The following is a 22,855-nucleotide window of genomic DNA, read 5'->3' as shown; positions in this document are numbered from 1 at the left end:
AATGGAACTACGTTTGCATTTCTCCAGTCCTCCAGTACCTCCCCTGTATCTAATGAAGATTGGAAAATCATTCTCAGAGCATCTGCTATCTCCTCCCTGACTTCCTTCAGCAGCCTCGGAAACAATCCATCTGGCCCTGGTGACTTATCAACTTTCAAGGATTTCAACCCTTCAAGTACTTCCTTTCTCTTTATGACTATCCCGTCCAATATCTCGCAGTGTTCCTCCTGGACTACTATATCTACATCCTCCCTTTCCTTTGTAAACACGGAGACAAAATATTCATTTAAAACCCTTCCCACAACCTCTGCATCTACACACAAGTTTCCATCTTCATCTCTGATAGGTCCCATTTTCTCCTTAACTAACATTTTAGCATTAATGTATTGGTAAAACATCTTTGGGTTATCTTTAACTTTGCTTGCTAATCTTTTTTCATGCCCTCTCTTTGATTTCCTTATTTCCTTTTTTACTTCGTCCCTGCACTTCCTATATTTGTCTAAGCTATCTGCAGTGCTTAGTTCTTTGTGCCTATTGTACGCTTTCTTTTTCTATTTGATCTTCCCCTGTATTCCTCTAGACAACCAGGGAGGTCTAGATTTGGCAGTACCACTCTTATTTTTGTAGGGGACATGTCTACTTTGAACAATTAGGATCTCGCTTTTTAGTGCTTCCCACTGGCTTTCCACTGTTTTATCCTCCAGCAGTGCTGTCCAGTCCACCTCAGCCCAAGTCCCTTCTCATTTCTGCAAAATTTGCCTTCCCCCACTTCAAGACTTTTACTCCTGCTTTATCTCTATCCTTTTCCATGGTAATCCTAAATCTGACTGACTTGTGATCACTGTCCCTGATATGGTCGCCAACTGTCACTTCACCCACCTGCCCTTCGTTCCCCATGACTAGGTCTAGAATTGCATCTTCTCTCATTGGGTTTGTCACTAATTGGTTGAAAAAATTTTCCTGGACACACTGCATGAATTTTTCACCCTCAGTGCCCCTTATATTGTTTGAATCCCAGTTGATATTAGGATAGTTGAAGTCTCCTACTAATATTGCCGCCTTGTTCTTACAAGCAGAAATTTGCCTACATATTTGTTCTTCTATCTCCCTTTCACTATTTGGGGGTCTGTAGTATACTCCCAGTAGTGTGACTGCCCCTTTTTTATTTCTAAGCTCAATCCATGAAGCCTCGTTTGTTGACCCATTTAGTATATCATCCCTTCTCACAACTGGAATTGATTCTTTAACCATTAGTGCTACCCCCCTCCTTTTTTATCTCCTACTCTATCGTGTCTGAAGACTCTATAACCAGGGATATTAAGCTGCTGCAGTTTTGTCCCTCCTTTAGCCAGGTCTCCGTTATAGCAATGACATCCTGCTGCAATGTGTCTACCTGTGCCCTTAACTCATCTACCTTGTTTGTAATACTCCTTGCATTGAAGTATAAACTGTTTAACCCCATCAATTTCCCTTGCTGAACACTTTTTAAACTTTGCTTCTCCTGTAACTCATGTCTATCACAACGTTCTTAGCTAATGTTCTACCTCCATTTTTCTAATCTGAATCTGACCTATCTAATCCTACTCCTGGGATTCCATCCCCCTGCCACACTAGTTTAAATACTCCCCAACAGAACTAGCAAAAGAACTAGCAAGGACACTGGCCCTGCCTGGGTGCAGCCCGCCCAGTTTGTAAAGGTCCCACCTTCCCCAGAACAGGTCCCAGTGCCTCAAGAATCTGAAACCCTCCCGGCTATACCATCTCTCCAGCCACGTGTTCATTTGGTCTATCCTCTTATTCCTGCTCTCGCTAGCACGTGGAACTGGGAGTAATCCTGAGATTACTACATTTGAGGCCCCTGCATTTTAATTTATCTCCTAACTTCCTGTACTGAGCTTGCAGGTCCTCATCCCTTAGTTTTCCTATGTTGTTGGTGCCAATGTGTACCACGACCACTGGCTGTTTACCTTCCCTCCCCAGAATGTCCTGCAGCAGCTCGGTGACATCCTGGACCCTGGCACCAGGGAGGCAACATACCATCCTTGATTCACATTTGCAGCCGCAGAAGCGTCTGTCTGTGCTCCTAACTATTGAATCCTCTATCACTATAGCCCTGCCACTAGTTTTCCTCCCACCCCACTGAATAGCAGAGCCACCCACGGTGCCGTGAACTTGGCTGTTGCTGCTTTCCCCTGGGAGGCCATTTCCCCCCCCCCACAACAGTATCCAAAGCGGTATATCTGTTAGAGAGGGGGATGACCACAGGGGACTCCTGCACTACCTTCCTGAGTCTTTTACTGTTCCTGATGGTCACCCATTCCCTTTCTGCCTGTGTAATCTTCACGTGCGGTGTGACCACCTCGCTAAACGTGCTATCCACGACTTGCTCAGCATCGCGGATACTCCACAATGAGTCCTCCCGCAGCTCCAGCTCCGAAATCCGGTTAGCTAGAAGCTGCATTTGAACACACCTTTCGCACACATGGGCACCAGGGACGCTGGAAGTGTCCCTCATTTCCCACATCCTGTAGGAGGAGCATATCACGGGTCTGAGTTCTCCTGCCATGATGTCCCTCTCGATTAAGCTCGTTACTCCCTTAAAAAATACGCTAGCTCGGGGCCTTATTTATGTTAGTTAGGATAGGAACCTTGTTTCTTGACTAATTATACTTGTACAGTACTACTCTATACTTTTGTTTTAGCTCCTACCTCAGTATTAAGCAATGAATTACTTTAATAGATTGAAAAAAAAACTTACCAGGATTTACTCACCAATCAGCTGCTTTTTTAAAAATCCATTTTCAGAAGAGTGTCCCTCACAGGCCTGGTGCATTCCTGAAGGTACTGCCTCTCCCTCTCTCTTTTTTTGGTTTGAGGAGGGAGGGAGGGATGGAAACACCACAGCAATGTAATGTTTGGGGCTATTCCATTTTTTGACAGTGGGTCCTCCTCGATCCCCCTATGAAGGAGGGTTTCAGCATGCACAGGAATTTCGTCAGATATTGTTATTTAGGTCACAGTAGTGGTTGTGGCTTCAAAAGGGATGATATAGTCTTGGTGTGGATTTTGAAGCTCTGTTTACAGTCAAAAAGGACACTGAGGGTGAGCACTGCCAGGTTCAGCTTGTATGAGCAGCCAGAATAAGGGATGGACTAAGTGCTAGAGATGCAGACGTTCAGGCAGGAACACGACAGGCATTAACGCTGATATATGCAGTTTATTCCAATTTGATTTTCCTCATTTCAGTTAGACTGAAAGCAATGAAACCGAAGCTGAAATCCTGATGAAACTGCAATAATGGCATAGTAGGAAGTGAATGCCAGCATTTCTCTTTCGATCAATGTTTTCTGCCTCCTTCATGAAACTACCCTGACAAATTGGAATAGGAATGTGGTGGGTCGTTGCCTCTCCCAGGCATATACGTAACACCTGAAGGAACCCATGCCTTAGTTCCAGAGCTTTTTGTTTGCATAATTAAGTGTGATGTGTGTATTGCAAAAGAGTACAGGTAAAATAAGTATGCAGCTGTCAGAAATGGGGTGCATACAGAATGTGCATGAATTAACCATTACATTACTCTGAAGCGTTGGAATTATATTCTGTCTTTCATTATTTCAAATCCAGCTTTTGGTTTGTTTTTACCTGCTTAATTTACATAAAGCTAGTGTTTCAAAAATAACAATCACATGCATAAAATGTTACTCTCAGGTTGTGATAACCTGCATTAGTTGACATTTTACAGTCATTATTAATTATGTTCTAGATTTTTACAAGTTCTTCCAGCCTGTGTTGAAGATGAGAAACTCCTGGCCGATGTTGTGGCTTTCCTGAGCAAAATATTGATAGCACAAAGGGATAGTACAGACATCCGGGACCTAAATCTGCTTTTGGAGCTCCTACTTAGACAGGTAAAACATTATTAATGCTACTAGTCAATGTAGATGAATTGATGCTATACTAAATGGCTCTAATCCAATCAAGGGCATCCGGTATCATCAGAATGGCCATTAATGTCAGTTGAATGCCAAAGTTGGCATTTGGCCTTAAGATAATAGACTCAGGACAGCCATTTTTTACATAGGCTAACTGCTATTCGTATTTTCTTTTTGCTGAATTTGGTGAAATCAGGCATAAATGATTACATCATCTTTCAGGTATTTCTCTTGCACTGTAGAAACTTGACCAATCTTTCTTGGTTCTGGGTATTTTTTTTTTCTCTGTAATGTCATTGGGGTTGCTCTCCTGTTGCTACCTTTTAATTAGGACCAAGATGACTTGAAAGATCTTTTCTTTTGTTGCAGATAGACATGGGATTTACTTGAATTGTGTTTCCTCAACTCCTTATCCATTCAAGTGCTAACTTTGCATTAGTTTAGCCAGTTAGACTCAACTTTGCAAGGAACAAACACACCCTTATTCAACAGTCTTCAGAAGGTATTCTGTTAACATACCACGGTCTCCATATTACAAAGATGATATAGGAGCACTGGAAAAGGTAAAAGAAAGATTGACAAGCTTGATAGCAGAACTGAGTGGTTAGAATTATCAGGAAAGGCTGAACAGACTGTTGCTCTTTTTCTCTAGAAACAAGAAGACTGAGAGTTGACCTAATTAGTGGTTTAAAATTATGAAGTAGGATCAACGTAGAGAAGATGTTTCCGCTTATGGGCTGGCCCAAAATTAGAGTCACTAATAAATCCAGTAAGCAATTCAGGTGAAACTTCTTTACCCAGTGAGTAGTTGGAATGTGTAACTTGTTACCACAAGGAGTAGCTGAGGTAAATATCTCACATGTTTCTGAAAAGAAGCAGCTGGATAGGTACATGGGAGGAAAATGAATAGGATATACTGTTAAATGAGGCTTATGCAGAACATAAACCCCAATATAGACCAGTTGGACCAATTAAAATGTTTCTTGGTAGTACGGAGCTTGAATATTTTTGAAAAGAAAGACGTTGCCGAAGCTTTTTGCCTTTAATTCATCAGGACAAATGCAAGAATGCTAAATTTCAAACTGATTATCTAGGCAGAGTACAGACTATACTCAACCAGCACAGCGCTTGTGAAACCCAAACCAAACGTCTACTGTTAGATGTGATTCCTCGATTGGGCAGCACTTGCTGAACAATCCTGAGTGCGCTAATCACAGAATCATAGAAAGTTTATAGCACGAAAGAGACCGTTTAGTCAAGTGTGTCTGTGAAACAAGCCACCCAGCCTTTGGTCCGTAGCCCAACAGGTTACAGCACTTCAGGTGCATATCCAGACACATTTTAAGTGACTTAAGGGTTTCTGCCTCTACTCCCCTTTCAGATAGAGTTCCAGACCCCCAAACCCCTCTGGGTGAAAAAGATTTTCCTCATCTCCCCTCTAACCTTTTTACCAATCACTTTAAATCTATGTCCTCTATTCACTGACCTCTCTGCATATGTAAATAGGCCCTTCCCATCCACTCTATCCCTTGCAATTTTGTTCATCTCTATCAAATCTCACCTCGGCCTCCTCTGTTCCAAGGAGGACAACGCCAGCCTGTCCAATCTTTCCTAGTTGTTGCAATTTTCCAGTCCCTAGCAGCATTCTCATAAACCTCCTCTGTACCCTCTCCAGTGCAATTACATCCTTTCTATAATGAGATGACCAGAACTGTACACAGTACTGAATTTGTGGCCTAACTATATAGCTCCACCATAACCTCCCTGTCCTTGTATTCTATGCCTCAGCTAATAAATGAAAGAATTCCATATGCCTTCTTAATCACCTTTATCAACATGTCCTGCTACCTTCAGGGAACTGTGGACATTTACTCCCAAGATCTTCCATTGGCTACATTAACATCCAATTTAAGATAATCAGTGGAGCTGGTTACGTGGCTCCCCTTGCTAGAAATAACATACACTCATATACACAGGGACCCATTCTCTGCAAACAAAGGAAATATGTTCAAGCCTTACACCTTTTTTTGAATTATTTGAGAGCCTTGGGAGTTGCTTTCTCCATGGCCACGCCTTAGCCGATCAGTCAACTTGCCAACCAGTCAACACACTTTTTTTCTATAATATAAATTTCTGCGATCGTTTGTTATTTGGCATTCTTGTATTTGTCCAGATGAGCGCAACATGAAAAGTTTTAACAACATGTTTTTTTTCAGCAATATTAAGATATTTTTGTGCAGGAATTTCCAGAAACTGGAGTTGATGGCCTGCTCCTACTGCTGTTTATGTTCTTATGTAAATGCCTCCACCTTCTCAAACTTCATTTGGCTATCTGAATATGAAAAATTTATAAGATCAGGAGATGAATTATTAAAATGAGATCACTGTATTTTCTGCATCTCTGCACTGCGCACCTGTTTAAAAATCTTCTCAAAACATATCTCTTTGCCCAGTGTTGGAGTAATCCTCTGAATCTCACCTTTCCCATATTCGTGTCCACTTTCTTGCATACAAACATGTCTGTTTGCCAGGGTTGAAATAAACCTTTTCATTCTCCCAAGCTTATCTGCATAATAAATTTGTAAATCATCTATAAATACTCAAACTTTTGTCCTCTTCCTGCTCTTTCAAGTTTTGTGTGACCCTGTCACTGCAGTTCATTAACTAAACCCTCAACATTGCCGCAGAACAGCTGGGGTGAACAGACAGTGCAGGTGTTCAGTAATAACCCATAGAACTGTATCAGTTACAGAAGTGTGTTTTTGGGTGTGGAGTTGAGGTTTCAAGAAATGGAACATTTGACTCACTTTTTATATTTGATATGGCATTTCACTGGCAGGAAACCAATCCACTGATGAATTTGTTGGTGCAAACTGAATCACCTATGCAAGGTGAAATGGATGAAGTTCAAACCCTTGTAAAGCAGAAGCTGCAAAAGGAGCTGACTGGATTCTTCAACATAATATTGCGATCCCTCACCTCTGTTACAAACAGGTACTAGCAGTTGAAGTTGATTATACCTTTTGTTTATTAACAGTTTAACCTGCAGTTTTTGCACAGGGCCCTCTTCTCGAATGCAGCCCAGTTCTGCCACAGTGTTAATACACTATTTGGCGTGTGCAATTTCTGACTTGGCAAGTTCATAATTTTAACAAAGTCATCAGGAAAGCACATTTTGTAGGCCAGGTGCTTCCAACAGCAAGAAAGAGGAGCTGGTTAAGTTGCTCTTACAGACATTTTGGATTTGCTTGCCTACTTTCACTGATTCAAACTTTCAGCATTTGGTTTGAGTTATGATGCTGGTTAACTAAATAGTTTGCATTATTCAAAATTTTCTTGAACATTATTAAATTGATTCGGAACTCTCGGCAATGTTTTTTTCATGTGTTTCCAATGTACCAACTCATGCCAAATCCTGGTTGCCTGCCTCCCCAGCCCTCACTGACCTATTCTAGATCCAGTTTCCTAAAACTAAAATTTTAAATTTTCATTCTTGTGTTTAAATCCCTGCATGACTTTACCTGTTCCTATCCCTTTAGCCTCATCTATGTTAATTATATATTAACTGGATGTTTAATTGTATTCAGGTGGTGGGCATTAACTGGGGATTCACTTGTGCTTCTAGATATAGTAGCAGATTAAAACTGTTGGTTGGTTTTGGAGGTGCATGCTTGTACTGTGTGTCTCTGTGAATAAAAACTTACAGGTCTATAAAGGCTAGGCTCCAGTTCTATCTTTCACCACCTGGATATCTCAACTGTTACACTATAGCCTGAGTACCCCAATCCCCTACCCAAGCTTTCCATCCTCTGATCCCATTCTCTTGTGCATTCCCCCTCCCTTTTTCTACAATTGGCTGCTGCGCTTTCCTCCATTGAGGAATCATGCTCTGGAATTCCCTCCCTAAACCACCTTTCCTTTCCATACCTCCTTTTTAAAAACTTTCCCATCAACTAAGCTCTTGGTCACCCTTCCAAATCCCCCCCTCCTTTGGATTGGCATCCTTCTTTGCTTTACGCCTCTGTAAAGCCACAGCAACAATTTCCGTTTATATGTAAACACCTGAGGAAAGTTTTCTCCTTTTGCTATATAAATGCAGGTTGTGGTAATGTACTTGCCAGCCAACCTCAAAAATTCCCTGCAGAACATGAACTTCTTACTACTTCAAGTGCCTGAAACTATCATTTGCCATTTTTTGAGATTGTGATGGTTTTTCTAACTATTCAACCCACTAATTATATATCCTTTTTACAGGCAGAAACATTGCTTTTGTGAAACTTTCATTTGAAGGCCATTTGTATCTGAAATGAATGATTATGCCCTTTTTAATTAAGTGTTTTTGCTCAACTGAAGAAGTTTGATCTACTTAAATAAATTCTGCTCTGAATTTCCATTGTGTTGCTGCTTTTCAGAAAGTGCCTGTTGTTGGCTGGTCCTTTCAGAACTCGATTGTCGCTTAAGCTCCTACAGTGTTTGCGAATTACAGATGCACCACATTTCTATGGTCTACCTTCATTAGAGCGGACACTGCGTGGAATGGTCCACGTTACTGCTCTTCCTGGCTGGAGCTTGCACTCAGCCACTATGGAATCCTATTGCCTTTGTATGAAATATTTGAATGGGCTGCTGGAGGTATGTGTTCAAATGTCAAATAGAATTTATGAAAGTTAATTACATTTTAAATTGAATTAAGATTTGAAATAAAAGCAGAAAACGCTGGAAACATTTAGCAGGTAAAGCATCTGTAGCGAAAGAAACAGAGTTGGAGCAATGACCTTTCATTTCATTAGGGTTTGTGCATGTTAGTTTTTCACCCATATGGAGAAGAGGTTTGAGAGAATTAAAAATTTAAGGGTGAGGTAAAGGCCATTTTGTCCAAAAAGATAGTATTATTTTGATTGACCTCCTACCTTCCACCATTTTCCTTAATCTCCCATTTCTGCAGAAGCATATTTGGTGTAAGATAGGCCAGGCTAGCATTGTGGTTATGTTACTGGACTAGTAATCCAGAGGCCTGGACTAATGATCTGGAAACAGGCGTTCAAATCCCATCATGGTGCTGAAGAATTTAAATTTAGTTAATTAAATAATTCTGGAATATATAGCAAGTCAGTAATGCTGATAGCATGTCAGTGTTATCTCCTTTAATATATAGGATGTTAAAGCCCACAGAGTAGAATCCAAATTATTGGAGCTGCACTGTGTTCGCATCGCCAAGACAAGGCTTGCGGTGGTTTAAGTAGAAAGTCCATCCTGATCTCAGGGCAATTAGGGACATGCAATAAATGTGGCCTTTAGAGTGATGCCTATATCCTGTGTGAGTGTAGCTACAAAATACTCAAGAAGCTCGACGGGACAAAACAGCCACTTGATTGGCACCCCATCCATCACCTTAAACATTCCTTAACCAAACTATCGGACTGTTGTAAAACCTTTCTGGTTCATTAATGTCTTTCAGGGAAGCAAACCTGCCATCCTTACCTGGTTGACTTTTAACTGCCCTTTGAAATGGCCCAGCAAGTCACTGAGTTGTATAAAACCCTTAATACATAATTAAAGGGAAGTAAATAGATGAGAGCAGTAACAGTGATGTCTAAATGATATAAATAAAGGATAGAAATAACCATAATCATTTAATGGGATTGAAAATTTGATAGTAAAAATAAGAAAAATGGAAAATAATATTAAAATGCTACATGGGAATTAGAAGTATGCTGAAATTAAACAAATAAATACTTTGTACGTTAAGTGTGCTGATAGGCACTGGTGCAGAAAGTTTCTTCAGAATCAGCCAGCTTATTTCCTGTCCCGTATTGATTTGAGCCAGACCTATAACTGAACCTGTGAAGGGACATGAGGTAAATATTTTCACCACAGCGCCGCTGAAACATTTTGCTTATTTGTAATTTTTCACTCTGCTAACTCTTATCATTAACAGGTCATTTCATCTTTTTATGTGGAATGGGGAGGAAATTCAATGTCTTTCATGGGTAAAGGAGTCACAAAGAGTGCAGTTATCTGCTTGCTCCAGCTGTCCTATGAGATGATAACACATGCCAAAGATAAGGTAGGAGCATCAACAGGATCCTTACATGTTTCATGAACACCAAGGTTCCTTTTTAGAGAAAACAAATATATTTTCTGATATTTTGCTTGCAAGTGTGTGGTCGGATTTAATCAAGAGTTCATCCAGTTCAATGAACTGTATTTAGGCTATGAATCATAGTGTTCAGCTGAACGTAGATTAAGCGTTTAAACATAAGTAATTTACATAATTTCATTGCATAGCATGACCAGTTTTAATAAATGGTGCACACACCAAACTCATCTCAATATTTTGCTTTATTGACCTTATGTCCTCATCATTTGCACAATAATCTATTGTTTTTAAATTTGCAACTTCATATTTTAGGAACCACTTCAATGCATTGCCCACATCAATTATAATTTACATTATAGTACCAAAATATTGTCCAGCTATCTCCTTTTAACCTTCAATAGCACTGCTATTGCTGAATTCTCCATAATCGACTTCTTGGGCCTCATCATTGAAAATTCATTGGACCAGCATATCAGTACCTCTGCTGCAGTGCAGGGCAAAGCTGGGTACTGTGGAATGTGGCCTATCCCTTGAGCCCATCTTTCTGTACTCTACAAGTCTCAAATCATGAGTATTATGGAATGCCCACCACTTGGCTCCATGGGTGCAACTCAAAAAAAACCAGAAGCCTGCCATCAGCTAGTGGAAAACAATTTGAAGCCCTGTCTCTGAACTCATTAGCCATCTTTTCGCCATCAGTTTGCTGTAGATGCAATCTGTCCTGTCCGCAAGATCCCATCTGAAAAGTCTGGAACCAGGAGTGTTGAATTGCCGTCCCTGCCCTTTTTTAAGCCATGTTTCAATAATAGCTATGATATTTGCTTCCAAGTGTCTATCTTTGTTCTCAACTAAACGGCACTGGCTGCATTGGAGCTAGTGCAATTAAATAAGAATAATCCAATAGAATTGGGCAATATAGAAAAGGTTACAGAGGAGAAAGACGTGATCAACAGCGTCAGATGTCATGTAGGGGTTGATGGAAATGAGGAGGAATAGTCTAGAAAGTAACATGGATAGTTGAATTCACAGAATCACAGTGCAGAAGAGGCCCTTCGGCCCATCGAGTCTGCACCGACACTTGAGAAACACCTGACCTACCTACCTAACCCTATTTACCAGCACTTGGCCCATAGCCTTGAATGTTATGACGTGCAAAATATTCATCCAGGTACTTTTTAAACAAAGTGAGGCAACCCGCCTCCACCACTCTCCCAGGCAGTGCATTCCAGACCATCACCACCCTCTGGGTAAAAAAGTTTTTCCTCACATCCCCCCCCCAAACCTCCTGCCCCTCACCTTGAACTTATGCCCCCTTGTGACTAACCCTTCAACTAAGGGGAACAGCTGCTCCCTATCCACCCTGTCCATGCCCCTCATAATCTTGTACACCTCGATCAGGCCGCCCCTCAGTCTTTTCTGCTCCAACGAAAACAACCCAAGTCTATCCAACCTCTCTTTATAACTTAAATGTTTCATCCCAGGCAACATCCTGGTGAATCTCCTCTGCACCAACTCCAGTGCAATTCATTTCAATTAATTAATAAATCTGGAATTCAAAGCTAGTCTCAGTAATAGTGACCATGAAACTACCTAATTCACTAATGTCCTTCAGGGAAAGAAATCTGCTGCCCTTGCCTGGCTTGGCCTAAATATGACTCTAGACCCACAGACATGTGGTTGACTTTTAACTGACCTTTGAAATGAAAAACTGCTCAATTGTACTAAACTGTTATAGAAAAGTCAAAGGAATAAAACCGGATGGCCCACCCAGCATCAACTGAGGCACCAGAAACGAGGCAGAGCCTGCCCAGTCAACCCTGCAGAGTCCTCCTTACTAACATTTATGTGGAGATCATAAGTGATGCAACTAAGTAATTCTGGGTGAGGAACTTCAAGGTCTCTCACCAGAGTACATTATGTGTCCTTGCTACCCTCAATGCTGATTCCAAGTGGTGGTCAACATGGCAGATTACTCATAGCTGAAGGAGAATGGTAGCTGGTACACGGGATATACCCTTGCCCATGTTTGACCTGATGTCATGAGACTTCATGGAGTCCAGAGTTAATGTTGAGAGCTCCCAGAGCAACTCCCTACCATTGTATACCACTGTGCCGCTGCCTTTGGTGGGCCTGCCTTCCAGTGGGGCAGGACATAGCCAGTGATGGTGATGGAGGAACCTGGGACATTGCTGTAAGGTATGATTTGGTGAGTATGACTAAGTGCAAACCTGTCAGACCCCGTCACACACTACTGACCGAGATGGCCAAATGACGAAGGACATATCTGCCAGACTGCGCCTGCTGCAGGCAGTGAGCGAAACAATAAAACTGAAAACCCTGCTTGAATTCGCCCTCATCAACCTGCCTGTCGCAGATACATCTGTCCATGATAGTACTGATAGGAATGACCACCATACAGTCCTTATGGAGATGAAATTCCATCTTTACACTGAGGATACCGTTCATCATGTGGTGTGACAATACCACTGTGCTAAATGGGATATCTTCAGAAAAGATCTAGCAACTCTAAACTGGGCATCCACGAGGCACTGTGAGCCATCAGCAGAAGAATGGAATTCAACCACAATCTGTAATCTCATGGCCTGATATATCTCTCACTCTACCATTACAATCAGGCCAAGGTATCAATCCTGTCTCAATGAAGCATGCAGGAGGTCATACCAGGAGCAGAACCAAGCATACCTAAAAATGAGATGTCAACCTGGTGAAGCTACAACACAAAATTACTTGCTGCCAAACAGTGAAAGCAGCCTGCAATGGACAGAGCTAGGCATTCCCACAACCAGCTTAAGCCCTGCAATTCTACCACATCCAGTTATGAATAGTGGTGGATAATTAAACAACTAACCAGCGGAGGAAGCTCCATAAATATCCCCATTCTTAATGATGGAGGAGCCCAACACGTCTGTGCAAAGGCTAAAGAACCTGCAACCATATTCGGGCAGAAGTGCCGAGTGGATGATCCATCTCGGCCTCCTCGGGAGATCCCCAGCATCACAGATGCCAGTCTTCAGCCAATTCGATTTGCATCATATGATATCAAGAAATGGCTGAAGGCACTGGATAGTGCAAATGCTATGGACCCTGACAATATTCCTGCAATAGTACTGAAGACTTGTGCTCCAGAAATTGCCGCGCCCCTAGCCAAGCTGTTCCAGTACAGCTACAAATCCAACACGGCCAATTACCGCCCTATCAGTGTACTCCCGATCATCAGCAAAGTAATGGAACTTGTAATCAACACTACTAGCTAGGAGCACACAGCAATAACCTGCTCAATGATGCTGAGTTTGGGTTCGGCCAGTTGACCTTGGTCCAAACATGAACATAAGAATTGAATTCAGGAGGTGAGAGTTACTGCCCTTGACATTGAGGTAGAATTTGACCAAATGTGGCATCAAGGAGTCTTAATAAAATTGAAGTTAATAGAAACCCATTTGAGGGACAGGTAACAAATGCTGGTCTTACAGCTGCACTCACTTCTTGTGAAAGAATTAGAAATAGACCAAACCTCCTTGTGGAGATACAAATGCATGTACATTTAGTTGAAATATGTGGTTAGTTCAGCAAACAAAGGTCATTTTTCAAATAAGGAACATCAATTTCATGATCATTGTGTGTTATGAGTTTGTATTTTTTTTCCTCATTGTTTGGGTTGCTAAGACAATTGCTTTGATATTAACCAGGCTAGTTGGGTGCAAGGATGGGAATGGACAATTAACAATTTCAAAACCAGGATTGCATCTCCAACCCGTTGCTGATATGCATCAATTTCATTTTCACGGTGACTGGTTTTGGGCCATGCGATTGTTTCACTGTCGAGCAGTGGGGAACTTTGTCAGCGTATTTGAATTAGTTTTCCATTGTACAGTTGGGAGCCTGGTTTAAATTTAACATATGCCACACTGCCTTCCCAGGGCTCAGGGAACCTGGTTTTAAAAGGGAGGTGGGAGCTGCCAATTGAATATTTTTTTGTGTCTTTTACTGCACTCCCACTGGCCCCTCAACGAAGTCTTCATCCTCCTCCCTGCTAACACCCTCCCCTCCGCCGTGATCACTGACCTTCCCACTGCCCCCCCCACCCCTGCCCCCCAGTTGCGAACTCCAACTCCCTCCAACAATTGCCTGTCTTTTCCTCACCCCTCCTGATTGCCAGGAACTGTCCTCCAGGATGACCTGCTACCTCCTGCCACTGACTTTCCCAACTGGCAGCTGGTCAGCATGTAAACTTGGCCCACTACCATCCTCGTAAATATCAGGGCTAATATTGCTGGAACTGTCTCATGTACTCTTACCACCTGTGGCGAAGAGTCCTTTTTGTATTTGTATGGCCTAACAGTCAGCATTCGAATAGCATCACACTGCAGATCACAATTTCCATTTTGTTTTGCAATAAAGTGCAATCAGTTATTTGAGTAGTAATTATTTATTAAAACCTGGTTGGGAGTATCTACAATTAAAGTGCAGTAACTTTTATTAACTCAGAGTGGAATTATACATATTGAAAAGATTAGATACCAGGAATTTGAGCGTTTTAAAAGCATCAAAGCATGACACGGCAGTATTCTGGAAATTGTGTGTATGCTTGCTACACAAAACTACAATGCAGACCTCCTGTTTCTCAGTTTATAAAGATAATTTGATGCTTAATACTTTTCAAGAATTGGAAAAAAATGCAAATTGTTTAACAGTTTTCAGAAAAATGCATGATTATTCTGTAGACTGATATCAACATATCGGTACAAATTTTGGCATTGCACAGGTTGATCAGTTACCCTGTTGGTGCCCTTCCTAAATTGCCTAAGTTAATTCTAATTTACAGATCATTATTTCCTTTTCCTCCAGATATATGTACAAGAATATGTATGCTTTGTTTTACCTTTCACATGCCCTTCCAGAATCTGAGCATACAATCTAGGCTCACACTCCAACTCAATACTGAGAGTAGAGTTGCATTGTTTGAGACACCTTCCTCAGCCAATCATAGGATCTTGTGTGCTTGTTCCAATGGACCTTAAGGATTTCAAAGGTTAACATGGAGCTTATCTGATACCCTGACCAATATTCCCCCATCAACCCAAAAACAGGTTAACTAAGCATTCAACTCATTGTTGTTTTCAGTATTTTGCTATTTACAAAATGGCTGCCTACCTCTGCCGTCTTAACAGCCACCACTGCACTTTAAAGTAGTTAAAACACTTTGCACAAAAAATAACTAAGGGTAGTGATTATTCCTCATGCTGTTGGAAGTTTTTCTGTGAGGAACACCATATTTACAATAGTATAAGTATACGGCATATTTTATTTGAGAGAGCATAATAATGTGCCTTCACTTTTAAAAGCATAGAACGTTTTATAGTTACATTGGAACTGGGTAAACTTTCAACAAACAAGATAAAAAGCTGGACCCAGGAATATAACACCCCATAAAATTATCATGCTTGACGCAGGTAACATGAATTCTTCATTCATCCACTTTAGAGCACTTAGAAAATTGTTTTGTCCTCTGACTCGTTGGAGAACTCTTAGAAATTACAACAAATTTATTCCCAGAAGAGGCATCACTGTTAATCGTCCATCAAGATATGCATAAAATATATGGGTCTTAAAAGATTAACATTTATGAACCTATATTCTTAAAGACTAGTGGATTTGATTTGCTTTTCTGTACCTGCTTCATGTTTTTATATTGCAGATGCAAAATGACAGCAAACATTAACACTGAATGTGGGATTAGCATTGATGTGAAGAAAACTTGCAATATACATGTTTGATCCTTCTATGGGACGAATTTGAATCTTCTCTTTCTGAGAGGGGCAATTCTGCAGATGTTGAGAGCTTTTACTATCTTTATTTTTGGACCACTTTGAGTCTAGCAACTTTTTAAGACCAAATTCTATAGACATTTTTGTTGCATATGTTTTGCTGCTGCAAAAATATTGAAAAGTTTTACAGATATAATTTACTAATTTAGCTGAGAAATCTATTTCTGTTCAGAATTTAGTTGGGTATGTCATTTCCATCCTTCATTACCAGCAATGATTAAGTTCAGCTTGTTAATATAGATCATTTTTTTATTATAAAAATGGTAAATTATCATTCTCCCCTTCAAATTTATTTTAGATGGTATGTCATCTAACAATGTATTTAATGGGGATTATGCTAATTTACCATATTGCTAATAAATGTATCACAAACGCAACACCATGGCCGGGATTTTCTGGTCCCGCCGAGGGTGGGAATCGTCACAGGTGGGATGGAAAATTTGGTGGACCAGCTAAAGGTCAGTTGACTTTGGGTGGAAATGTCCAGTCCTGCAGTGGGCAGGACCAGAAAATCCCAGCCCACATGTTGGGATCAGTCATAGGTGTCAGCTGTGGCTCAGTGGATCGCAATTGTCCCTCTGAATCAAATGTTTCTGAGTTCAAGTCCCACCTGAGGAAGAACTGTACTGTCAAAGATTGCATCTTTCAGGTGAGACAATAAACCAAGGACCCCTGAGTCCTATTAGGTAGACGTAAGAGATGGCACTATGGCACTATTTCGAAGAAATTGAGTTTTCCATTTGTCCTAAAAAAAATAAGACTATCTGACTAGTATCTCATTGCTGTTTGAGGGACTTTGTTATATGCAAATTGGCTGCTGTGTCTCTTTTATTACAGTCATTACTGCTCTTGAAAAGGTACTTAATAGGTTGTGAAGCACTTCGGAACTTCCTGAGGTTGTGAAAGGTGCTATATAAATGCAAGTATATACCTGATAGTTGTGCACATCAACCCACCCAATGGTTAGCACTTCCATTAAAAGGACGGTCATGTTTAAGTATTCATCTATGATGTTTCAGGACTTAAATTTTTTGTGGATAAAAAAAATTAGAAATAGTTTATGTCAAGCTCCTGCTGTTAAATAAAATTCAGTACCAAGCTTAAAGCCATGTAAAAGATGAGTTTTTGAGACTGCTTATTAAATCTGCATGAACTGGCTAAAGAAGTGATTTTTGCATAGTACATAATCTTGAGACAGTGGAGATTCGAAAGACGTTTTGAGTAAATATCGTATTTAATATGTTGTATAACCTCATTCAGTTGAGCACAGTAGCTATAGCTTACACCTAGGATGGTGCTAACCAGTTTGATTGTTATCTCAATTGGCACACAGCTGGGAGAAAGCCAAAGATGTCAATTCTTTGGCTTCTGTTCAGTTCAGAAAAACAGACAATTTGCAGTAATCCGGAATGAAAGTTAGACACAGAGGTTAATAACTCGCTTTCCAAGGTTGGGGCCGGCACATTCCAGAGTTGCTAGTCAGTAAACTGAGAGTGGCTTGTTAACGGGCATGCTTTTTAAAAATTTCTTAACTGGAACATTACGAAACACATTTAAAATCACAGTAAATGCTCTGTATGTTCACATTACATATAAAATAAATGAGCTTATTGGTTTGCAATTAGCTTTGTCTCATTCAAATGCTGATCACCAAGTATTCTGGAAGATAGCCAAAATTCATGTGCAGGTGCATGCAATAGTATACATCCAGTGCATTAAACAAGAGGGCTCATTAGCAGTGGAGGTAAACTACTGATTGTAGGGGATACTTGATCCACCTATAGGAGAATAACAGCTGCCGTTGATTCTGAGAGAATATCCAGTGTAGACCCAAAATCTATAGCTGCTAATATTACCAGCAGTAATTTTGTTTGTAAAGCTGCACTGTGACATATAGGTTGTGCTACCATGTTTGAGATTACAGAAACCATGTGAGTGTTTGACTTGAATGAAACTACCTTGGTATGTGACATTCATTTTAGTTTATTTTTGTTAGGATTGGATATCCCTGTGGTCTTTGGCATACGAGCATAACAATGAGGATCAAATGCCATCACGACTGGGCCTAGCATGGCTTATTCCTCTCTGGGTTGATCGAGACCCTGAGGTATAATGAGGTTTTGTTGCTTTTTTTAAAAATTGTGATCCATTTTAATGTAATGCTGCATCACTGCTCATGTTCTGCTTGTTTCTTCTCTCTTTGCTCATCCAGTATAGTTTCACAGGCTATGCATTGTTAACCTTTTCAGTATCTCCCACTGGGAGTCATACAGCTTGAATTTACACAGTACATCATCATACTGAAGAGTTTGCCTGGTTCTGCACATACTTCTCAACACCAGCTGGATTTGCATATTAGTTCACACCCTTTAAAGCAAGTAAAAGCACTATTATTTTGAGTGTAGAATAGCGTTCTAGTCACAATACCAGTTGTTATCCTTAATGGTGAAATTGTACCCTAAGCTGTCCAGAGTACTTTTCACCTGTGCTGAGCACCACATCTGACAAATAGATTATAATTTTCATAGTTTCTAGTCTTAATTAACAGGAAGCATGCTATAAATCAAATTTGTAAGAAAATATGTTTTCATTCACAGAAATATGACTTTTTTCCCTGTGGACTGGTGTCAGTTTATCACTATATACCCACATGTGCTACTACTGAAATATGATAAGTTGGTAATCTCTTCACTAATATATTATTTCCTGATGAGCTCTGTTTTAGCTTAGCATTATTTATTATTCTAATCCTTTTTAACAGTATAAAGCAGTTTATATTCCTTTGCACATTTTTAATTTTATTGCAAAACATGGCACAGATCGGAGTTGATTTTCTGTTCGTGATTGGTTTAATATGCATATTTTATATTTCCAGTGATTTATGCCAAATTTTATATGATAATTTTATTCAGTGTCAGAAATATGTACTAGTTTCTGTTCAAATTGTCTTAGGTCCGTTTTGGCAGCTTGGGTATTGGATCAGCACTAACTCTAGTTGAAAATGGCTGCATTGCATTGGCAGCCAGCTGTCAAAATATTTCTGGAGGATTATGGGGCACAGTTCTAAACATCCTTCTGGACCAATCTGAGTGCAGCATGGTTCGTAAGGAGGTGAGTAATGTTTCTAAATTTTGCAGTTGACGTCCATGCTATGTCTTCGCTTCCTCCAAATATTTTTAGCTTGCGTTCATAGCAACAAGGCAGTTTGCATAAATAGGCTTTGCATTGTAGGAGACTAACTTGGTAGATACAATAAAGGAGATGACAACACCAGAGCTAACAATTCCTCTAGTTCAAATATAGGGCATTAGAAACCACATAGGATGTCCACCATGTTGCCTTGCCTATTCTGAAAAATGGTAAAAACCTCACTGGCAGGCCATTATGTTTGGGCTAAAACTAATGACCAGAATTATTCAGAAGTAAGGCAACCTCTAAGAAGTGGAGAGACGCAGCATGGTACAAGTATTTAAGAAGACTAAATCAAGCTCAAATAGGTTAAAATATCTTCCACAGTACACATCATGCATAAATAATGATAATGCAACATTTGTGAAGGAAGCACTCTTTCTGAACTGCCTCATGTGATGTTTGTGCATGATGAGGTAATATTCCTGACTACCATGCTATGTTCAAGTATCTGACAATTAGACTGGACCAAACTTGAAGATGGAAATAAGTAGATTGAGGAAAGGCTGCAATAAATATTCCTCGACAACCAGCTCTTTGGATAAGCAAAGGAAAAATACTGCAGATGCTGGAAACCTGAAAAATAAACGGAAGATGCTGGAAACAGTCAGCAGGCCAGGCAACATCTGGGGGAAAGAAACAAATTTAACTTTTTAAGGTCAATGGCCTTTCTTCATAACTAGAAACAGAAATGTAAGAGGTTTTAGCAAGAATGGAGGAAAGGAAGGAACAAGCAAAAAGGAAGGTCTTAGGATGGAAGGAGGGATTGATTTAAATTAGCAGCGGAATCATCGCCAGAACATGCTGCCTGAAAAAGCGGAAGCAGTGGAAATGATCTGAAATTGTTGAACTCAGTGTTGACTCTGGATGGTTGTAAAGTGCCCAATCGAAAGAAGAAGTGCTGTTGCAAAAGCTTCCATTGAGCAATGTAGGAGGCCAAGATCAGAATGGAACAGAGAAGGAAAGTTAAAATGGCAAGTCACCAGCAACTCAGGGTCACACTTGTAGGCTGAACAAAAATGTTAGCAGGAGGCGGGGGAGAATATCTGACGCCATGTGTAATTCAGCCCTAAGATTCAGGTAGCTTGCCTTTTTGATTCTTTGTTGCATTACCACTCTGGCTTCTCTGCCCTTGACGTCCAACATGAATCCAATTAAGGTCAATGTACACTCGAGGAACAACAGCTTTCAATTAGGCACTTTATAGACCTCCAGACCTAACATCATGTTTAACAATTGCAAACCATAATCACTGCTCAGATTTTTTCTAAACACCATGTTTAGGTTATGGTTCTGCTGCACTTTTATTCAGTCCTTCCTTCTACCATGTCTTAGACCACCCCTCTTGTCCTTTCCCTCCCTCTCCTCTTTCACTGCTCTACTTGCTTAAAACCTGCTACAGCTGTGATATCTTTCAGCTCTGACAAAAGCATTTCAAGTTTGTAACCTAACCATGTTTCTTGCTCCAGATGCTGCCTGGCCTGCTGAGTATTGTCTATGAGTTATACCTTTGAATAATCGGTTGAGAGTCAATCGAGTTTGATGGTGTATCAGATGCATTGAATGACTTGGCAGGCATAGATGCAATTTTGATGAGAAGAATGTTTTAGAAGCAATATGCTTGGAACTCCACTCAAAAATGAAGAAAAGTTGCTTTAGTTGTACAGAGCCTTGGTCAGACCCCATTTGGAGTACTGCATTCAGTTTTGGACACCAAACCTCAGAAAACAAGTATTGATTTTGGAAGGGCAACGGTAACACATGTTGACCGATTGCACAAATATGAATTGTATTTACTTGAGTTTAGAAGGTTGAGAGCTGAACTAATTAAAGAATTTGAAATTATTAAAGGACTCAGTAATATAGATGCTGATAGACTACATCCTCCATTGAGAGCATCCAGAACAAGGGGGCATAATCTTAATATTACAGCTAGCCAATTGAAGAACGAAATTGTGAAGCACTTTACTCACTAAAAAAAATAGTGGAAATCTGGAACTCCACTCCTTCAAAAAGCCTTGGAAGCTGAATCAATTTAAATTTTCAAGATTGAGAGTGATTTTATTTTTTTGTAAGGGAAAGGCTATCGATGGAACAAAAGATGGGTAGTTGGAGTTGAGGCACAAATCAGCCATGATCTAATTGAACAGTTTTTAAAAGTTCATTTACAGGATGTGGGCATCGCTGGCTAGGCCAGCATTTATTGCCCATCCCTAATTTGTTGCCTATCCCTAATTGCCCTTGAGAAGGTGGTGATGAGCTGCCTTCTTTAACTGTTGCAGTCCCTTTGGTGTAGGTACATGCACAGTGCTGTTAGGAAGGGAGTTCCAGGATTTTGACCCAGTGAAAGTGAAGGAACGGTGATATATTTCCAAGTCAGGATGATGAATGGCTTGGAGGAGAACTTCCAGGTGGTGGTGTTCCCATGTGTCTGCTGCCCTTGTCCTTCCCGATGGTAGCGGTCGTACACTTGGAAGTTGCTGCCTAAGGAGCCTTGGTGAGTTTCTGCAGTGCATCTTGTAGGTGGTACACACTGCTACCACTGTTCCTCGGTGGTGGAGGGAGTGAATGGTTGTGGAACAGGTGCCAATCAAGCCGTCTGCTTTGCCCTGGATGGTGTCAAGCTTCTTGAGTGTCGTTGGAGCTGCACTCATTAAAGGCAAATGGAGAGCATTCCTGACTTGTGCCTTGTAGATGGTGGACAGGCTTTGTGGAGTCAGGAGATGAGTTATTTGCTGCAGGATTCCTAGCCTCTGACCTCCTCTTGTAGCCACAGTATTTATATGGCTAGACCAGTTCAATTTAGGGATGCTGAATCCCCCAGGATTTGATAGTGGGGGATTCAGCGATGGTAAGTCATTGAACGTCAAGGGGTGATGGTTAGATCCTGTCTCAGAGAAGGTCGTTGCCTGGCACTTGTGGCAAGTAACATTTCCACCACACTTGTCAGCCCAAGCCTGGATATTCTCCAGGTCTTGTTGCATTTGCACAGGGACTGCTTCGGTATCTGAGGCATTGTGAATGGTGCTGAATGTTGTGCAATCATCAGTGAACATCCCCATTTCTGACCTTATGATGGAAGGAAGGTCATTGATGAAGCAATTAAAGATGGTTGGGCCTAGGACACTACCCTGAGGAACTCCTGCAGTGATGTCCTGGAACTGAGATGATTGACTTCCAACCACCAAAACCATCTTCCTTTGTGCTAGGTATGACCCTAACCAGCGAAGAGTTTTCCCCCTGACTCCAGTTTTGCTTGGGCTCCTTGATGCCATACTCTGTCAAATGCTGCCTTGATGTCAAGGGCAATGACTCTCGCCTCACCTCAGGAGTTCAGCTCTTTTGTCCAAGTTTGAACCAAGGCTCTAATGAGGTCAGAAGCTGAATGATCCTGACGGAACCCAAACTGAGCATCAGCGAGCAGGTTATGCGAAGCAAGTGCCGCTTGAAAGCACTGTCGATGATGCCTCCATCACTTTACTGGTGATGAAGAGTAGACTGATGGGGTGGTAATTGGCCATGTTGGATTTATCCTGTTTTTTGTGTACAGGGCATAGCTGGGCAATTTTCCACACTGCCGGGTAGATGCCAGTGGTGTAACTGTACTGGAACAGCTTGGCTAGGGGTGCAGCAAATTCTGGAGCACAAGTCTTCAGTACTATTGCCAAAATATTGTCAGGGCCCATAGTCTTTGCAGTATCTAGTGCCTTCAGACATTTCTTGTTATCACGTGGAGTGAATCGAATTGGCTGAAGACTGACATCGATGATGCTGGGGACCTCCCGAGG

General features: G+C 41.0%; 1 protein-coding gene across 2 annotated transcripts in view; it reads left to right on the top strand.

Moving 5' to 3' along the window:
* The window catches only part of rttn (rotatin), a 213,179-nt gene that overhangs the window by 116,911 nt on the left and 73,413 nt on the right, over positions 1-22,855 (top strand). For both annotated transcript variants that reach the window (XM_078540041.1, XM_078540040.1), the window contains exons 27-32: positions 3,764-3,908; positions 6,772-6,926; positions 8,345-8,564; positions 9,871-9,999; positions 17,875-17,985; positions 18,831-18,989. In XM_078540041.1, the coding sequence (XP_078396167.1) occupies positions 3,764-3,908; positions 6,772-6,926; positions 8,345-8,564; positions 9,871-9,999; positions 17,875-17,985; positions 18,831-18,989 (919 nt within the window). The remainder of the gene's footprint in view (positions 1-3,763; positions 3,909-6,771; positions 6,927-8,344; positions 8,565-9,870; positions 10,000-17,874; positions 17,986-18,830; positions 18,990-22,855) is intronic.

The sequence above is a fragment of the Cetorhinus maximus genome, chromosome 4 (genome assembly GCF_964194155.1).
Source record: "Cetorhinus maximus chromosome 4, sCetMax3.hap1.1, whole genome shotgun sequence".
Taxonomy (NCBI): Eukaryota; Metazoa; Chordata; class Chondrichthyes; order Lamniformes; family Cetorhinidae; genus Cetorhinus; species Cetorhinus maximus.
This window is presented reverse-complemented; position numbering and strand designations above follow the sequence as displayed.